This window comes from Dendrobium catenatum, unplaced genomic scaffold (assembly GCF_001605985.2).
Source record: "Dendrobium catenatum unplaced genomic scaffold, ASM160598v2 fragScaff_scaffold_1067, whole genome shotgun sequence".
NCBI lineage: Eukaryota > Viridiplantae > Streptophyta > Magnoliopsida > Asparagales > Orchidaceae > Dendrobium > Dendrobium catenatum.
This window is the reverse complement of record NW_021319529.1, coordinates 1,693,368-1,712,278: the sequence shown is the minus strand read 5'-3', so window position 1 is coordinate 1,712,278 and position 18,911 is coordinate 1,693,368. Positions and strand designations below refer to the sequence as shown.

The 18,911-nt window shown below is 35.4% G+C and overlaps 1 protein-coding gene across 2 annotated transcripts in view; it reads left to right on the top strand.

Moving 5' to 3' along the window:
- The window catches only part of LOC110092403 (plant UBX domain-containing protein 1), a gene marked incomplete at its 5' end in the record, with an annotated part of 47,084 nt that overhangs the window by 17,890 nt on the left and 10,283 nt on the right, over positions 1–18,911 (top strand). For both annotated transcript variants that reach the window (XM_028698341.1, XM_020816931.2), the window contains 1 exon segment: positions 15,412–15,541. In XM_028698341.1, the coding sequence (XP_028554174.1) occupies positions 15,412–15,541 (130 nt within the window).

The window sequence follows — 18,911 nt, the reverse complement described above, 5'->3', positions numbered from 1 at the left end:
CCTTTACCATTTGATACTTCCGCGTCAACATGCACATACACTTAATACTTACATATTCATAAGAGATGCTTTAGTAAACTATTTAAATGTATGCTTTCATAATGATATACATGTTTGCTATGCTCATGTGTTCATTTGCATATAAATGAATGTAAGTGTAGTACATATAAAGAAAAGAGCATGAGAATCATTCATGAGTTGTACAATTATATAAAAGAAACCTTTACATTTGCATCAAGTGTCCATGAACTTATACAAGGGAACATAAGTCATACGAATATCATAATGAGCATAAAAGAAATTACCATTTCTATGTATTTGCATGAAAAAAAGAGTTTTCTAAATTTAGAAGAATGTCCATTCCACCTACCTCAACTCGTGCACTTCTTTCGTTTGTCCGGTCAAATTCTTTCTTTCCACACGGTTAATATCTAGAAGAGACATACAAAAATGCATAAGTAAACTAGTCCCTACACAATTTCCTAAATCCCTAATCTAAGGTAATAAAGAGTTATTCCTAATGTCATGTCTATGATTCAATTTAAACCTTCCCCACCATTTCATGATATCTCTCACTCACATTCTCTCAATTAAGGTTTAGTCCAAATTCTTAGGTTTTAAGCATGCAACACCTTTCCCTACACTCACAACATAAATAAAATATATTCAATTTTCGGAATAAATTAAATAAAAAATTAGAAAATCTTGCATTCCAAGTAAAAACCATAAATTAGTCTTTAAAATCCTCCCAAAAACCAATAAAAATCATAGGGATAAAAAATTTCTTAATTAGGGAAAAACCCTAAATTTCAAAACTCAAAACTTTCTTCAACCTTACAATGTTTTCCCATAAAAACTTTCCTATGTCGTTAGAAACATCTTTTGTGAAGGCATTTCCAAAGAAGAACAATTTTAAGTAAAACCCTAATTTCCAAAATTCATATTTTTCATAAAAACAACTCACATTAGGGTTTAAAAACATCCCTTAACCCTTCCCTAAACTTTTCTCAAAGGAATCTTAAAGAAAACTCAAGTTTTCCTAAAACCTATGATGCACGGACATGGACACGGCGACACGGACACGACACGACACGGACACGGGACACGGCTTTTTTTGAAAATATAGGACACGGGTACGGCGCGGACACGGCAATATATATATATATACATATATATATACATATATATATATACATATATATATACATATATATATATACATATAATAATACATATATATATATACATATATATATACAATATTAAAAATGACAAACAATAATAAATGAATGACATGATAACTTGTCTAGCTTATAATATAAAATATTTAGTACAAAATATCTAGTACAATCACAAAAATATACGCAAATAATCACTTACTACAACATCAAGCATTCAAGTTTACTAGGATTAGCTTTAGAGGTTTGTTTTTAGCCTTCAACATCATCATCATTGAATATCATTACTTTCAACTCTGGTTCAACAAGAGAAAGATTTGTAATTGTGCAAAAAGAGAGGAGATGAAAATACCTTCACTGCCAGAGAGAAATGAAAATGAGAATATTCGATGAATGGGTATTAAATGCAGACGTTGATTTGGTGTTGTTGATATGAAATAAGAAATTTAGTTTAAATCTCGCCAAATATAAATATTTAAAAAAATATATAAAATATTTAAGATACGCGTGTCGGACACGTGTGTCCAATTTATTTTTAATATTTTTTTTATCGAACACATTTTCGACGTGTCGGAGGAGTGTCAGACGAGTGTCGTGTCGGACACGGTGTCGGACACTTCACGGCTCTTTGAGGAGAAGTGTCGGTGCATCATAGCCTAAAACCCTAATTTCATTCCTTTAGAGAAAACTCAAGGAAAGAAGGAGAAAACTTAAGCAAACATCTTACCTTAGCCTTCCATTGGATTTCCCTACGATTTCCTCCGCAAACGACCGCCGGAAACCGGCGCTCGAAGCTTCCTCGTCGCATTGCCCGTCCGCCTCTCCCTTTCCTTTGTCCGCTCGGTTTGGGCGAAATGAACGAATGGGGGAGTGGGGAGGTTTCGTTTTGCCTAATAGGGAGAAATGGGATTGGTCAAATGACCTAATTGCCCTCACTTAAGCAAATTCGACCTTTTAAAAGCTTAGGGGTAAAGTTGGCATTTCTAATCTTCCGAATTTAATAATTCCCAAAATACTCTTAATTTAATATTGGTTCTACATATCAAAATGATCAGAATTTTGCGTAGGATTTTATAAAAATATTCCCGTCGAAAACCGACAGCCTTGAATTTTTCACTTAAAACTCGTCGCGGCGCTTTGAAAAGCATGCGAGGTCTAAAATGGCGTTTTGCGGGTTTTACAAGTGGGCTTTAAGTTAATGCTTGAATCCTATGAATCAAAGGCAATAGTGAATGCTCTCCATTATTAATTTGTTAATGCTCATAATTGCAATATCAAAGGACCTCGAATGAGCCACAAAAACTATCCCATGATGTAGGTTCATTCATTAGCTTGGACCGATATTTTTCTTGACACTTGGCATACTTGTGGTTGTTCGCCAATAAAGCCTTGACCCTTATATTCATGGTTAGACTCCTAGCCAATCCAATTTGACATATGATGCTAAAATTGACCCCTCTGTTGTGCTTGAACCGATTCATTTAAGTTATTTATTAAAATACCAATGTTTTATGCCTCGAATTTTCTCTGAAAAAAGTGCCAATATATTTTGGCCCTAAATAATCTTAAAAAACCCATGTTGAAACTTACCATGGACATATAAGCAACCCCAATTGTCTATAAAATTCCCAAAGGAGTTTTTCTTAATTCAATACAACATAAATAATCTTGTATGACCTGTACTCTCAATACTCATGTTATGATGCAACTTATATGTTTTGATTGTACTTGTTCGATCAAATCAAATAAGTTGGACCCATGTTGATATGTTTTAACACTCCTGATAAACACAAACACAAATTGTGGGACAAACTAAGTCCCCCCTTATTTATAGGACAAGGTCGTAAGACCCATTATTTAGCTTCCCTCATAGCTAGGGTTATGAGTTCCATAATGTTTTCTAGGCTAAGTCTAATCATTACCAGTCATGCACAATCATTATTACAATTCTTAAAATTAAACCGCCCTTAAATGCAATCAGCATAAACTAATTTCATGATACCTTGCCTGTAGGGTAAGGTCACAATACCAATTATCTAAACTTCTTTGTACTTAGAATTGTAATTCTCACTTTTGGACTTTCGTCGTGGTTGTAAATCTCACTCTTGAGCCGTCCTCTTGATATAAAGTTCACCCTAAATCCAAACTTCACATGGACCTTCCCCAAGATATAAGAGTCAATTCTCAAACAGTTTTGTAACAAAAATAATATAATGACAATAGATATACAACTTGGGCTATCTTCCATGCTATTAAGCCAACAAACACATATTCAAGTTAGGCACCAAGCCCATACAATGTCAAGATGAGGTCCCATGCTTAAGTCATATTATTCTCTTGGCAGTATGATGTGTGCCCTGACTTTCAAACAACATTTGCCTTTCTTCCGGATGTAAGTCTAATCTTTCAAATCCAATTCATTAAGAATGACTCTTGGCCATCAAGTTGGTCAAATTAGATTGAGTTGGAGTCAATAGGCTTGCTTAATTGGTCTACTTGGGTTAATTTGCCACTCATCAAAGTAAATCCAAAAATAATTCATGCTAAATGCATCTCCTTGAAGTAAGTTGAAGTCCATCCAAACTCGAGCTTAACTTAGGGCTCCCTATTCTAAGCAACTAAAAATATCCCTTATCATGTGGATGCTAATCTCAATATCAAAGAATTAGCCTTCAATGGCTATTGGGTCAAATGTTCTATATGGGTTATAACATCACATAAAACATGCCTTGAACATCACATAAATTAAAATTTTGTATGCCTATAACACTATTGTGATGGAGTAGACCAAGATTTACTCTCATAAAATTGAACTAGCTATGCCGTACCTTTGAGCCATGTTTGGTCATTTCTCAAACCTATGAACTAAGTCTTGCCATGCTTTATTTGTGTGAGCCATTCTTTCGACATATCTAATAGAATAAGCCCTCTTCCAATCAATTGAATTAGGGTACTACATCTAGCGAACAGGCCCGCAATATACTTGATCGAAGCCTTCAACTATGCATGGAGTCAAGTCTTTCTATTGTTAAAACTAAACCAAGGCGGCTATCACTCTCCGTCATAGATAACATGCCCTTGTTACTGTGCACGGATATCGAGGCAACCCTCGCATCAAATTAAATGCAAATATTTTATTTTTCTTTCTTTTATTGTGAAAAGATTCACGATCCTTCTCAGTTGCCCTAGGCATTTCTCTCTCCTAAGAATCACTCTCTTACTTGCTAGCCTCAGGTGAGTCGTCGCTCATTGGGTGAGTTGCCCTGCCCGCATAGTTAATTTAATTCAAACTCACTTCACACTCTCTCTCACATGCTATGATGGCCATGATAATTTTTTTTTCCAAAATTTTCTAAGTCTTTTACTTGACACTCAAGTGCCCACTCACCGTCGCTCATTGTGGAGACCTCGCTCAAAACACTAAAAAATTGTTCTCACAGCCTCACTACATAGTGGTTGTCATGCCATAAAAAAGAAGAAGTGCAGAAATGAAATAAGAAAACTCGTATGAAAGAGAAGAGCTCGCAGAAATGAAGTTGGACGTCGCATGCTACATGAGCTCTCTCTCACTGAGCCGTCTAGTGTCTTCATCATACATGGCTGACTTCTCATTGCAGAAATTACCTCTTTAAGCTTGGCAACCTCCTTTCTAAATTTGGCTACCTCCGCTAACGTTGCTTCTCCCAGTTGGCTTTGAAACTGGCCAATGCCTTGAAGGTTCATCATCCTCATGAAGACCATCAGCCTTCCAGCAACCTCCTTCAATTAGATTGATCATGGGGGTGGTCAAGCGTCAGTAGAGTGATCGCACAAGAACTAGATCTTGTACCTCATCGTGATGGCGTCATCTACTCACTCCACCGCAGCCTCGACCTGCATCTTCGCAACCACTGCATCTAACTCATCAGCTCCATCTTTTTCGCTGGCATTCACTTGTACGTGGAAGACCACCTTTTCTCTAACCTTAGTGAACTCAATTACTCTAGAAAGCTACACATTGTGGGACCCCTCAGTAGTTGACATTTATGTAATAAATATCAAAGGTTCTTTAAGACACGAGTGAAGTGACCTTAATGGAACGATCAAAAGCCAATCTCATAGATCGTTCCCTCTATGATGCTGGAAGGTTTCCCATCACTCTGTAGCCCTTCTCTTGCTCGCTCGACAGGCAATATAATAGCTTGCTCGGGAAAACACATATTTTAGGCTTTCTCATGATAGTTACTTTCTTTCCTAACAATTTAATTTCATTGTGAAGTCAACGCAAGGTGGTTAGACCAAGTATTTTCCTTTTTTGGTTGGATTACATCAAGGATTAGCCTTAAGTCCATATCTTTTTGCTTTAGTCATGGATGTTCTCATCAGACATTTGCAAGAGGATGTACCTTGGTGTATGCTTTTTGCTGATGATATTCTTCTTGTTGCTAAGACTAGAGAGGTAGTTGAAGGTAAACTTGAATTATGGAGGTCAACTTTGGAGTCTAAAGGTTTCCGCTTGAGTAGATCTAAAACTAATTATATGGAGTGTAATTTTAGTAGCAATAAACCTAGTGAGGGGATTGTGACTTTGGGCAATTAAGTCATTAATAAGAGGGAGTGCATGTTTTAGATATCTTGGATATATTGTTCAGAGTATTGGTGAAATTGATGGAGATATTATCAGCAGAATTCAAGTTGGATGGTTGAAGTGGATGAATGCATCGAACTTATTGTGCGATAGAAAAGTCCCCCTCAAACTTAAGGGAAAATTTTATAAGATGGTGGTGAGACCTGCAATGCTTTATGGTGCCGAATGTTGGCCATTAAAGCAGATGCATAATACTAAGTCAAGTGTTGCAGAGATGAGGATGCTTTGGTGGATGAGTGGCTTGACCCTTAGAGATAGGATACGAAATGAGCATATATGTGAAAAGGTTGGAGTAGCTCAAGCGGAAGATAAGATTAGAGAGAGTCGCCTTAGATGGTTTGGTCACATTAAACAGAAGCCTTCTGATGATCCGGTTAGGAAAGTTGAGGTATTAGATTTGACTTATGTTAAGAAAGGTAGAGGTAGCCTTAAAAAAACTTTGTTAGAAAATATTAGAAATGATCTTTCTTTATTAGATTTAAATGAGAATTTGACTTTTAACAGGACACAATGGTGAAAAAGGATTCATGTAGCCGACCCCACGTAGTGGGACAAAGGCTTAATATTATTGTTCTTGTGAAGTCAACCCAATCTACGAGACTACAATAAAAATAGTGCCATAAATTTACATTTATTTTTCTATTCGCACTTAACAGTCACATTTAATTTCATTTACACTCCCTTATCGCCACTCGCCTGTCAAAGAGCTGAGTGAATCAGAGAACTAATTGTATACTCATAAATGACTTCACATGTGTGTAACAGGTTGTTACCGATTCGTGACAAGGGAACTTATCCTTAAGAGATGGAGCGCTCTCCTAGGACTATAAGAGTGACTCACAAGAGGGTATCAACAAACTCTACTCTCTTGAGCCTACCAAGGAGCTCGCCTTGCATGGGGCAAATAAAAAATCCCTTGTCAAGCTAGTAAATCGTCACTCGACGCTACCTCAGTCACTAGCTATCCCTAGAGCCTTCATCTTGAAAAAAGTGCTTACTCAGGGGCCCTGCATATCATTTAGCTATTATTGCTCGACATAAAGAGCTCCATTCTTGTTGCATTCTACTCGCCTTTTCCTTCAAGGTGACTCGAGATCTTCTAAACAAGTCATCAACTATGCTAGATCGTTTGCCAGTCACAATTTCCCCACATCTTTGGACTTGCTTGCAGATTAACCCGGAGCCTATTCAGTGCCACCTAGCTTGCTTGAGGAGGGCTTAACTAAAAGCCCGTTGACTTCTCCCTCCATCAGCCCCTAAGGAGTCAACATGTGTTTTGATTAGCATGTAGTATTGTGCGGGTATTCTGTGTAGCTTGTAATTTTTACTTTTGCTATACATAGCCTTTTATGTAGCCCTTAGAACCGTATAAATCAGAGGTGACGGTAATAAGTTTGGAAACTTTGAGATTTCCTTTTTAGTGATAGTGGATGATACTTTGTTTGTTGGAGACATGTAGCTCTTTTTTCTCCACTCTTCCTATACTTTCTACGCATTCATACAAATTTTGGTTGATTGGATATACTTGCTAGTAAAGTCGGATATCATCCACAGGCAAATTTGGATCCAACATTCTCTTATGTGCGATGAGCATTGATTGATGCTACTAACAATAAGGTAGGCCCTACCCGATGAGCGACTTTAGCAAGAATGCTCAGTAAACACGAAAAATGCTTAATTCACTACCCAACACAACCTACAAGAAATGGAAGAGCGAATTATGAAGATGATCCAAGATGAGTAGGGACAAGTGCAAATCGATAATGTCCCTAAGGGGTCAGTCGGGTAGACTTGCTAGTAAAGTCAGGTATCATTTATGAATAAATTTAGATCCAACACACACAGCTCGATGAAATATCTATTGCCCAATAAAAACATGAGTTTTCTAATTGTGAGTCTATGGTTGTGTACAATACTTTTAATGAAACTTCTAAATTAAACTTAATTGCATTATAAATCATGCAATAAAGATTTTATGATTTGAAGACATAACAAACTCACCACGTTCTAAAATACTCGTGAACTTTTCTTCTAGTTTAAATATTATTTGTCTATGTTGTTTTTAAATGACTCTGTGATTATGCATGTCAAATTCTATTTAGAAGTTCTAAGTGAGGGCTTTGGAGCATAAAATATTAAAATTAAAGAACCTGAAAAATATTAAAACAAGAAAATTTTAAAACAATTCTAAGCAATAATATGCTAAAATGAGTACAAAATACCCAAACCAATATAAATACATGGAAACGAAAACAAAGAAAATCAAAGGAAAATACAAAAAATTCCAAAACTTCAAAAAATTCTATCAGCCATATTTAGTACCCTGTTCCCTTTAAGGACTACATCTAAATGGATGATGCCTTATTTCTCATTTGGCATACATGATGTAAATACTCTAAAGTCTTGATAATATGAAGAATTCATGATAATACCAATTTCCAATTTACAAGACCCAATTCTCCACGTCGATCCATTATTTCTCACCTTAGTCAATCAAACCACATTTTGACCCCTTCAATCAACCTGGAGTATAACATAGAATGAAGAATCTGGACAGATACATTTCTCACTAACACCAATCCTGATTACATTCGTTAGGATCAAGTGAGTAAAAAATTATCGAAATGAAAAATATAATTTAATGAAATTAAGTTTGACAATAGTAGTTGAATCCTCCTTGTCCTTATTTTTTTAAAGTATTAATTTCTTTATCTGTAGGCTTGCATCTAGGTATCCTATTTTTAGTATGTCCAAGACATATATCTGTTGAGAAATGAATATTCTTTTCCTTAATTTAGCTCTTTTTATGCCTATGAGTTATTTTAATGGACCAAAATCCTTGATTTTAAATTGTTTAACTAAATTTTTTTTTATTTTTAGTGTTTTGTATAGAATAATGGAAAAATAAGCCCATGTAAGTTTGAAGCCAAATCATATGAGACTGTATTTCTAGGATATTCAAAAAGTTGTATAAGGTTTTTAATGAAAGATCTCTAATAGTTAAGGAATCTACACATTCCACTTTTGATGAATCTAATATTTATAGTTGGCTTGAAGTAGTAGAACTAGAGGATGATGAGTTATCCAACCTTCAAAAATTAGATCTATTAAAGAGGAAATATAAGCATGACATAGATAATGGTAGTTTTCATAGTCATTCCAAATAATTGAAGATCCTTATGATGGTGTCATAACTAAAAAAGCACTTTGTAATCACACTATATCCCTTATAATAGTAGAGTTCAATATTCTTTGGTAGATAAATTTTAAATTGTGCAAAAAGAAATGAATTAATTTGCTTGTAATGATATGCATAAATTAATGCCCATACAATCGAATCAAAATGTAATTATAACCAAATGGACGTTGAAAAATAAATTAAATGATTCTAAATCAATTGCTAGAAATAAGACAAGATTAATTGTAAAAGAGTTCAATCATATAGAAGGAATTAAATTTGAGAACAACTTTGCACCTATAATTTTCCCTCCAATTGGAACAATTATTAGGTCCTGACACCAGACGTAGCTTTACATCCGGAGACCAATAACATGTCGTCACGTGCTCATACTCTTTACCGTGTGGCCCGACGACCCGACCCTTACCGGAACACAATATTGCTATGTTCGCGTATTGCTAGGTATTGCTTGACAATAATGAGAAATACCACTCTGTCAAGAGTAATACCGAGCAATAGTTAGCAACACCTAGCAAAATCGAACCAATTACGATGATGTCATCATCAACATAAACAATAATGATAAAGAATTTTTTTTAAATGATTTTTTTTGGTGAAAAAAGTGTGAATATATTTCCCTTGAGAGTATTCATGCCCTTTTATTACCACAGTGAATCTATCAAACCAAGATATTGGTGATTGTTTTAAGCCATGTATACATTTCTTGAGTATGCAAACTTGCTTCTTATGACTCTTATTCTCAAATCCAGGAGGAATTTTCATCTAGACTTTTCATGATGTAAATCCACATTTAAAAGGAGTTATTTACATCTAGTTGGAGTGGCTAATCTAAAGAAGCAAGAAGAGAGAAAATTACCTTAATAGTGTTTATCTTAGCAATCATAGCAAAGAATTCTCGAAATTAATACCATTGATTTGATTGAAGCTTTTTTTTCCATAAGTTTTACTTAGTATTTCACATTGCATATTCATTTACATCCAGTAGCTTTCTTTCCCTTAGGAAGATTTGTGATCTTCCAAGTACTATTTCCTTGAAAGACTTATATTTTTTCATGAGCTATATTTTTCCGTTTAGGAATTTTTATAGTTTCTTTGAATAATATTATGAATTTTCAAATTGGAAAGATTTGCGGTGAAGGCATTAAATGTAGGAGATAATATGTCATGGTAGGAATGAATGATCAAGTAATTTGAACTTTTCTTGCAAGCAACAATAGACATTTTAAGATCATCATTATAATTAATGTTTCCTTGCCCTTGTGAATTGATGTTAGTACTTGGGCTAGACATGGTGTTTAGTTTAGGAGAAACGGATTGTTTTATTTTGTTGATTGAATCTTTCTGTAATCTAAAATAGACAATCGCTTTATACTTTGCTCATTCTATATAATCTTTGAAGAATCAGATGGTTGAGATTTAGGTAAATTTTGAAGAAGTTAAAGTTGAAATATCGATAAAGTGGAACTGATATTATTGCAGAAGTACATATTGACACATAGAGTTGATGCTCTATTCACTCAATGTGAGTTTTAGGGAAAAAATTGATTTTCGAAGAAAGTTATGTCCTTGATAGTGTAGTATCTTTTAGTACTTATAGAATAGCATTTATATCCTTATTAGAGAAGAGAGTGAGCCAATAAAATTTTTTCTCTAATTTATCTTTTGAGGAGAAATGTTTACAAAGGTAGAGCAGCCAAATTCTTTGATACGAATGGTGGAGATAAGCCTTTTTGTGTGATAGGAAATTTTTTATTAAAAGAGATATTCTCGAACAATTAAATGAAAATATTCTTTTCTATTGCCTATTCGATGAATTTGAATATAGGTTTTGAATCGGGTCTTTATAAAAGAGTGGAATTTTTAGAAAATTAAACTGATTTTAGACTTATTCTTTATTAGAAAAAATTAAGTGACTCTGGTGTGATCATTAATTAATAATATAAATCACTTAACATCTGAGATATTGTTAATTAGAGATGGCCCCCATATGGATTATTGTAAAAGCCTATGCAGCTTTATAAGGATGGCCAAGATTGGCGTTTGAATGTCTGGGAAAGTAATTTATTTCATGCTAGAATGCCTTTGGATTTTTGTTGATGAAAAGAGAAACAAATATTTTTCTAAGTATATGAAATTTGGATGTCTAAGGGAAAAATGCCATAACAAGATCGTGCTTTCGTTGGAGGAAGATATATATGGAGCATTTTTTACATGCTTTTTAGGATCTCCTTCATAGTCTAGGACACATTTTCATTTACCTTGCCAATTATCTTTCGCGAGTCCTATCTTGCAATTCATAATGAGTAGGAAGAAAATTAGTAGTATATTTCATATCCTTGATATATTTGTTTATTGATAATATGTTGTAAGAAAGCTTTGGAATATAGAATTGATTTGAGAATTATAGAGCTTGTGATATTGATAACTCCAATGCTAGTTATTTATAATGTTGATTCATGGACCATTATGACTTTATATTCTTTTAACATCGGTGGAGGGTTTGAAATAATGAGTCATCTACTATCATATGATTAGAAGTTACAAAGTCTACGACCCAAGATTGTATATTATTATTTTGTGCATTGATGGCATTTAAAATTGTTCATTTTGCGCAATTGCACCGATAATTATTTCTGGTGCAGAAAACTTTAATTTGAATTTAGTGATCGATGACTTAGATAAGATTTTTTGGATACCAATTTTTCTATGGGATCTTGATTCATGATAGGAGATGACAGTAGAGGTTGGTGGATTGCATATAAAAGACATTCTACTTGCGGATTTTTAGGTTGGATAATAACGTAGTTGATGGCATTACATCCAGTGGATGAGGCATAGGAGATCTAGATTTTCAAAGGGACATTAAGATAGGCTGGTGGAACACTAGAAGTTGATGGATGCTTGATTGATGAAATTGAATGTAGAATTTGATGTGCTATCTTTAGGATTTTGATAAGAAATACTTGAATATATCAAATAAACCCTAACAAAGATAGAGAAAAACAGCAAACGATTCTCTCAAAATTTGATGGAAACTCTCCTTACAGTAATTTTATTGTTAAAGGGAGAACTAACGGAAATAACGAAAGTAAATATACAATTGATACTCAATTCGAGAGGAGGATCGTTCTTTCACAATCTCTAGATAACTCTAGAGCCCAAGACACTAAGAAGAAACTCTCAAGAGAATAATAATCAAGCATCACCCTAACCCTAATCTCCCCCTCATACTTAAGACATACAATTACAATAAGAAGTAAAATGACCTAATAGCCCTTGCCGCCCCCTCTGGCTCCTAAATTTGAATTTGAACTGTAGTGGACCCCACCCAAACCCTCTCTCCTTCTTGCTTCCGCCATTCTCTTGTACATGTGAACCGGCCCCTTAGAAGGGGCTAGTTGGACTAGTCCACTAAGGATGGGTCTAACAGATTTCCACGCAATTTTTTTAATGTAGTAGTTCTGGTATCAATAATACCAATACCCTATGATGGGCCTGATTACTATACATCATAACTAGTGAGGTTACTAAAATTATTGAAGTTCCCTATTACAAATGAAATAAGAAGTCAAAGATAAGTACTTTGTTGGATTTTTCATAATTCACCAATCATTCACTCTAATTCAGTAGCAGTATGTCTTTCTTCTTTCAATCCAAATTGCTTTGGTAGAAAGGCAAAGCATATTAGAGAATATAGATGGGCATTAATGGAAAGTTCTCTCACTCTCTTGATTAAGAGGCAATTAATCATTGGGGCTTACACCTAAGAAAATCTTGGATCTTATAAGAGGGTGGAATATGTGGGTTGTGTTCTTATCTAATATTCAATGTGCCTTATTAAAATAATAATAACTCGGATAAGATATAACCAAGGATTTTCATGCAGCTTTCTTGTTGCTCTATTTGGGAAGTATTTTCTTTCCATATTTAGCTAGTTATTATGGCTTCACTAAATGAACATGCATATTCCATTTTTGTTTCATTGAATCCATAATGACATTTCTAAACAAATAATAATTTACCACATTTCTTGGGATAAATTAAAAAAAAAAATTCTTCTCAGGTTTGTTTAAAATATGACTTTTATAAGCGACGAGTCAATTCAATGGATTTTATAATCTCAACACCCTTGCAGAAGATCAACTTGAGCAAATTCATGTTGATTTTGATTTGACGTAGAAATTATTGAGTGAATTTCCATATTAGTTTTCTTTGGAGAAATGGAGTTGAACGCCTAGATGGGCCTTAATGGATTGGCCCATCACCAATTTGAGCTATAACCCAAGTCAATGATAAATTTTGGATGGCCTAGTTAAATATTGTAAGTGTGCTAGGGAGGCTTATTTGGCTCCCCAACCTAGTCCTTGTCCTCTAGGCATATAGTTTAAAATAAATTAATATTTCTTTTGTTTTGGCTGTACGTAGAACAAACAAAACAATCACCGTTTCATTTGTACATTGCAAATTTTAACTAATTATCTTAGCAATGATAAAAAAAAAACAATGCTTTGAAATTGATTTTAATGTCTTTGATATAAATTAAATGTTTTTTTTTTTTTCAATTTATCATTCGGCAAAATAATGTCATTCTTAATGCTTGTGATTATATTTTTTGGTAGAGTTATAAGGGTTTTTTTGTTTCTATATTAGTATTATCATGTACTTAATGTTTATTAGAAATTTATAATTTTATTACTGTAATATATTCACATTATGGAGAATATTTTCATTTATTTTATTTTTCTTATTGCTTTTTAATTTTGCCTTTGTATTGTCATTCTTGTATTAGCCTTGGGATTTTTCAATTAAATTTGTAGCATTTTTTATAATTTCTTTCGTGGTATCATGGTTTAAAATTGCGCAATATGAGGCTCGCCTTGAGGCCCGCCTTTGCGCAATTCCAGTAAAAAACGCCTTGATGCTTACGCCTCGAGTTTTTTTATGAGGCTTACGCCTCAACTTGGTTGAGGTCTGCCTTGAGGCCCACCTCGCCTCACTGGCATGAGGCTTATGCCTCACATTATATATATTAAAACTTACATAAATCTTGAAGTAAAATGCCCGGCATTGGACTATAGGAGAGGACGAAGTGGAGAGAGCAGTTCATCATAATGATGATTTAAATGAAGAACCCCTTAGTGATGACATTGCTGATGACTTATGAGTTCTTATGTGATATGTCATTGCTATTTTTTTTTTTGGAAATTTGAATTATATGTTAATGAAAATAATACTGCGATTTGGGAAAGATAAAGTTTTGAGTTGAATTATATTTCATGTTGTCTTATTATTGGGATATTTTGATTTCACTTCATATCTTATATTTTTTATGTTTTATATTATTCACTCATTAGTATATAAAAAATTTATCATTTTATGTTTACGCAATCTTTTGATTTTGAGGCTTACGCCTCAAAACGCCTTGAAGCTTATGCCTCGCCTCACGAATGAAAAACACCTCAATACCCGAATACGCAGTTTTAAACATTGCGTGGTATCATACCGGCTTTTCTAATTCTTCATATTTGACTTTGCATAAAGTTTCTATGGAGTATCCAATATCCTACGGGGAACCAGTGAAAAGATTCTATATGGATCTATCGCCTGTGAAAGATCCTTTGGAGAATCCAACTCCTCACTTTGCTAGCTCATGCTTCGCCTTCTCGTGCCATGCTGCAGTTCACTCGCTTGCTATGCTTGCTTCCAATCCATTTGTCAACCTTTCGTCTGCCCATGTCAGATTGATCTCACAGCAATTTTTTTTGTCGATCTCTGACTTGGATATTCTTTGCTTAGCTGAATTCTTCTCCTTCGTTTCCCATCTCAAAGACGTGTTGAGGATCTTGAGAAAATCTTGTGATGTTCCTGTGAGGATTCCGTAAAGATCTCATGACGATCTTGCCTCTTGTGATCTACCTCATTCGGTCTCAATAAAGATTGGCCCAGCTCAATCTCTTGGTTCCTATTAGTTTTCTATATAATTTTTCATTCTAGTGTCGGTTGGCTTTGATAACCAATTTCAATATACTATTAAACAACTCTTGGCTAGATCTCCTAATTCCTCATACTATGCGAACTCTCGATGCTCCTTATTGTAGCATCATGGGTCCGTGTAGGGGTGTTAGAGTTATTAAAATTATTTTGTTATAATATTTATATTATAATGCATGTTTTATATTTATTATGACTTTAAATTATTAATAATTATAATCACCTTTATTGTACTCTCCGTATTGCTCGTTAGACATGTTTGTATTGATAGTAGGATCATTCAAACAAAGATGTAGCTTTTTCATAATTTCTATAATTTTTAATATATCCATGTTGATTTTCTCAATTTTTTTCAATGATCAATTATTGAATTTTCTTTTTTAAATATTTTTAACCTTCATTTATTTTTGCTGAAGGCTGTGATTAGGTTTCGGTTTCCAGACAACTACATCCTCGAAGCCAAATTTCAACCATCAGAGAAAATTCAAGAGTTAGTGGATCTTCTCAAGAAAGTGCTTGCCCGACCAGACCTGCCATTCTACTTGTGTAGGTGTTTCTTGCTGTCTGCTTTTAAATGGGAGAATATTTTATACATTTATTTATCATGATCTTCATATATCAATTTAGTCCTATACAACACGAAAAAGGTCCCTAGCAATTTATCTTTATTCTTCAATTCTTTTACTGTAAATAGTTATTTGATTTGATTTCCTTGTGCAAGGTTTTTATTGTTTGTAAGTCCTGTAAAACTTGCATAGCAATATAAAAATTTTTGATAATTGATATCATGCTTAAGGTTTGGTTTTCTGATAACATTATCAAGCTTTTGTGTTCTGTAAGGTCAGTGAATCTGATGAGGACATCAAATTTCGAGACATGTACCATCTTCAGAGACGCAGATCGACGGCTACGATTCAGAGCCTTTATTTCTGATTTGTTTTGTATTTTATTTATTCTCACATTTTATTTTCCTAGTTTGCCCCTATGGGTATTTAGTCGCTTGTATAGCCCTGAGGGCATCTGTGTCTTTCTAGCTTTGTCTTATTTTTCGGCTTATTTAAAGGAGGCCTCATGCATTATAAGAGATGATGAATTATTGAATTAAAAAAAGTTTGTTCTTGTTTTATCTCTTAGTGAGTTCATGAGAGGAGGAGCCCGAGGAGGGTGATTTGCAATACCCGTCAATCTTGGTGGATTCCAAGGTTCGCTGTTCTCTTATCTTTCTTATCTTTTATTTTATTCTTGCATCGAATTCCCTCCCCAAACTTCCCACCTGCCGGCCTCATTCCCCACAGTCTTTCTTGGTAATTTTCCCTAACCCGAGCCCTCCCCTTGCTGCCGGCCTCCTTGGGCTGCCCAAGCCGTCGACCATCACCCACCCGATTGCCGGCCTCCCTCCCACGCCCTCCACTGTCCACCCAGCTAGCCGCCGGCCCACCTCCCAAGCCCCAAATTTTGAAATTAAAATTTTGAAATTAAAAAACTTTCCTTATTTGCAAAATATAAATAAGGAAAGTTTTCAAATTTGAATCCGATCTAAATTTTAATTTAGAGCGGACTCATTATTTTCCCTCCAAATTGGCCAAGCTATTTTGGAAAGAGCTTAACTCCCCACAATTCCCTCTCCCCTCCCTCTTAATGCTGTCGGCCCCCACATGGGCTTTGCCCCATTAAATCCCATTAAAGCCCCCTCTCTCTAATTAATTTGAATTTAAATCTCAAATTAGTTTCCCTCTTATTTTACTCAAAATCTGAAGTTATTTTCAGATTTGGGATAAAATTTCTTTTCTCTCTCCTATTTCATTAATTGCTCCTCAATTAATCCCCCCCTTATCCCTCTTAAACCACCGGCCCTCATTATGGGATTAATTTGATTTTGAAATTAATTTCCCTCCCATCCCTCCCGATTGTAAATCAAAATTCAGATTTCTAATTATCTCTCTCAAGCCTCGACCTAGCCCACCCGCCCCTTCTCCCCTTCCTCCCACCCGAGCCCTCTTCCCGCCCTTCCTCTTGTGTCAAGTTCCCCCCAAGTGACGGCTCCCCCTCCTCAACATTTATATACACGACAAGGATCTCCCATGGTCATGCATGGCTGATCCGGAAGTTGATTACGGCTTTGTTTACAACACCCAAGGAGAGATCGCCATCTCCCTCTCTCTTTTCTACGAGCCGGATTGGGAGTACGACAACACCGTAGAACGTTACGTCAATCGCATCGTTTATTGCCTCGCCGAGACTATTGAGCTTCAACGACCAAGAACTCTGTGGACTCTTATCGGATGACTGCCTACTTCTCCAACTCCGGTTTTTTCCCCGACGACTAGTCCCTTTGGCGTCACTTGTTTGATAGTGGCATCCTTAAGTGTGCTTGCAATTCTCCTCCGCTAACCTCCACTTTCAAGAAATTGAGTGAAGGATCTCAAGGTGAATGATCTAGATTTTAAACTTGAGGCTTTTGTTACATTTGCTATTTGCGTTACCTATTAGTCATTGGTTGTTATTTTGCAAGTCCTACTAATCTCAAATTGTAATCAATTGTTATTACTTAATCTTCTAATGACAAATTCTAAAACCTTCACGTGAGAAAATAAAGAGTTTATTGGTGGCAAAGCAAAGTTCTTCACCTTTATTAATATTTTAATTGCAATTCTTGTCTATCGCATTTAGTTTCACATCAGGAGCCTTCTTGATGGGGACATCAGATTTCGACATGTGTACCATCGCCGGAGGTGCCGATCGACGGCCCTGATTCAGAGTCTTTATTTTTGATGTTTTATTTTATTCATGACATTTATATTTCTTGTCTTTTTCCTTTTGTAGCCCTATGAGGGAATTAGTATTTGCTGTTGCCCAAGGGCATTGTAGTCTTTTACTTTCCGTATGCTTGTTGAGCCTATATAAAGGCTTGGTCTTTGTATTTTGCAATTGCTCAATCAAATGAAATTTGCTTTCTTTGTTCTCTTTGTGAGTGCATGAAAAGATCTCTTAGTGAGTTCTTCCTTTGAGATCTCTTAGTGAGTTCTCTAGTTTTATTTTATTTTGTTGTTCATCATCTCCCTCTCATTAGAAGCCCCACAAAATCCCCTTCCCCAAACCCTAGCCGCTGGCCCTCCTTGGATCATGCCACCGGCCAACACCACCATCCCGGCCAACCACCTCCCCGCCGCTCCTTCCCCTTCCGGTCAACTCCCCTCCTTCATCCTATGCTGAATTTGAAATTTAGAATTCAAATTTTGAATTCTTTCCAAATTTGGAATTCCAAATTAGGAAAGTTTTCATGAGTGAATAAATTTCAAATCAATTTAATTTGGAGTTTTAAACCCCTTGCCACGTCATCAAATCAAGTTTTAAATCCCTTCCCCCTCTCCCCAAATTTCTCCCTCTCTCCCTATGCATGCTGCCGGCCCCCTCCTTGGTGGACCCCCATTTAATTACTACATTAACTCTCTTGATTCTAATTTGAAATTCAAATTAGGATTAATTAATTTTCTTTCCTAATTGGATTAAAACTGAAATAATTTCAGTTTAATCCCTCTGCCCCTCCCTTTTCTTCCACCGCCGGCCTCCTCTCTCTCTCCCCATTAATTCTTCATTAAGGAATTAATTACTCTCTTATTGGAATTCAAATTTCCCCACCAAAATTCTCCAAAACTGAAATTTCTCTCAGTTTTTATCTTTGTTTTCTAAACCCATCTCTCCTCACCCCACATCCACCGCCGGCCTCCTCACCCCTTCTACAACCCGCCGCCCCCCATCTCTCCTCCTTGGAGAATTATTTATGGTGACCACCCTTTCACCTCTTCAAGGATGCATGGAAGTTCCCGAGTGGAATTTCGGGTTTGAGTACGACAACCGTGGACGAGTTAACATCCTCAGATCTCCTTTTTTTGACGTCGGCTTTGACTTCGATGAC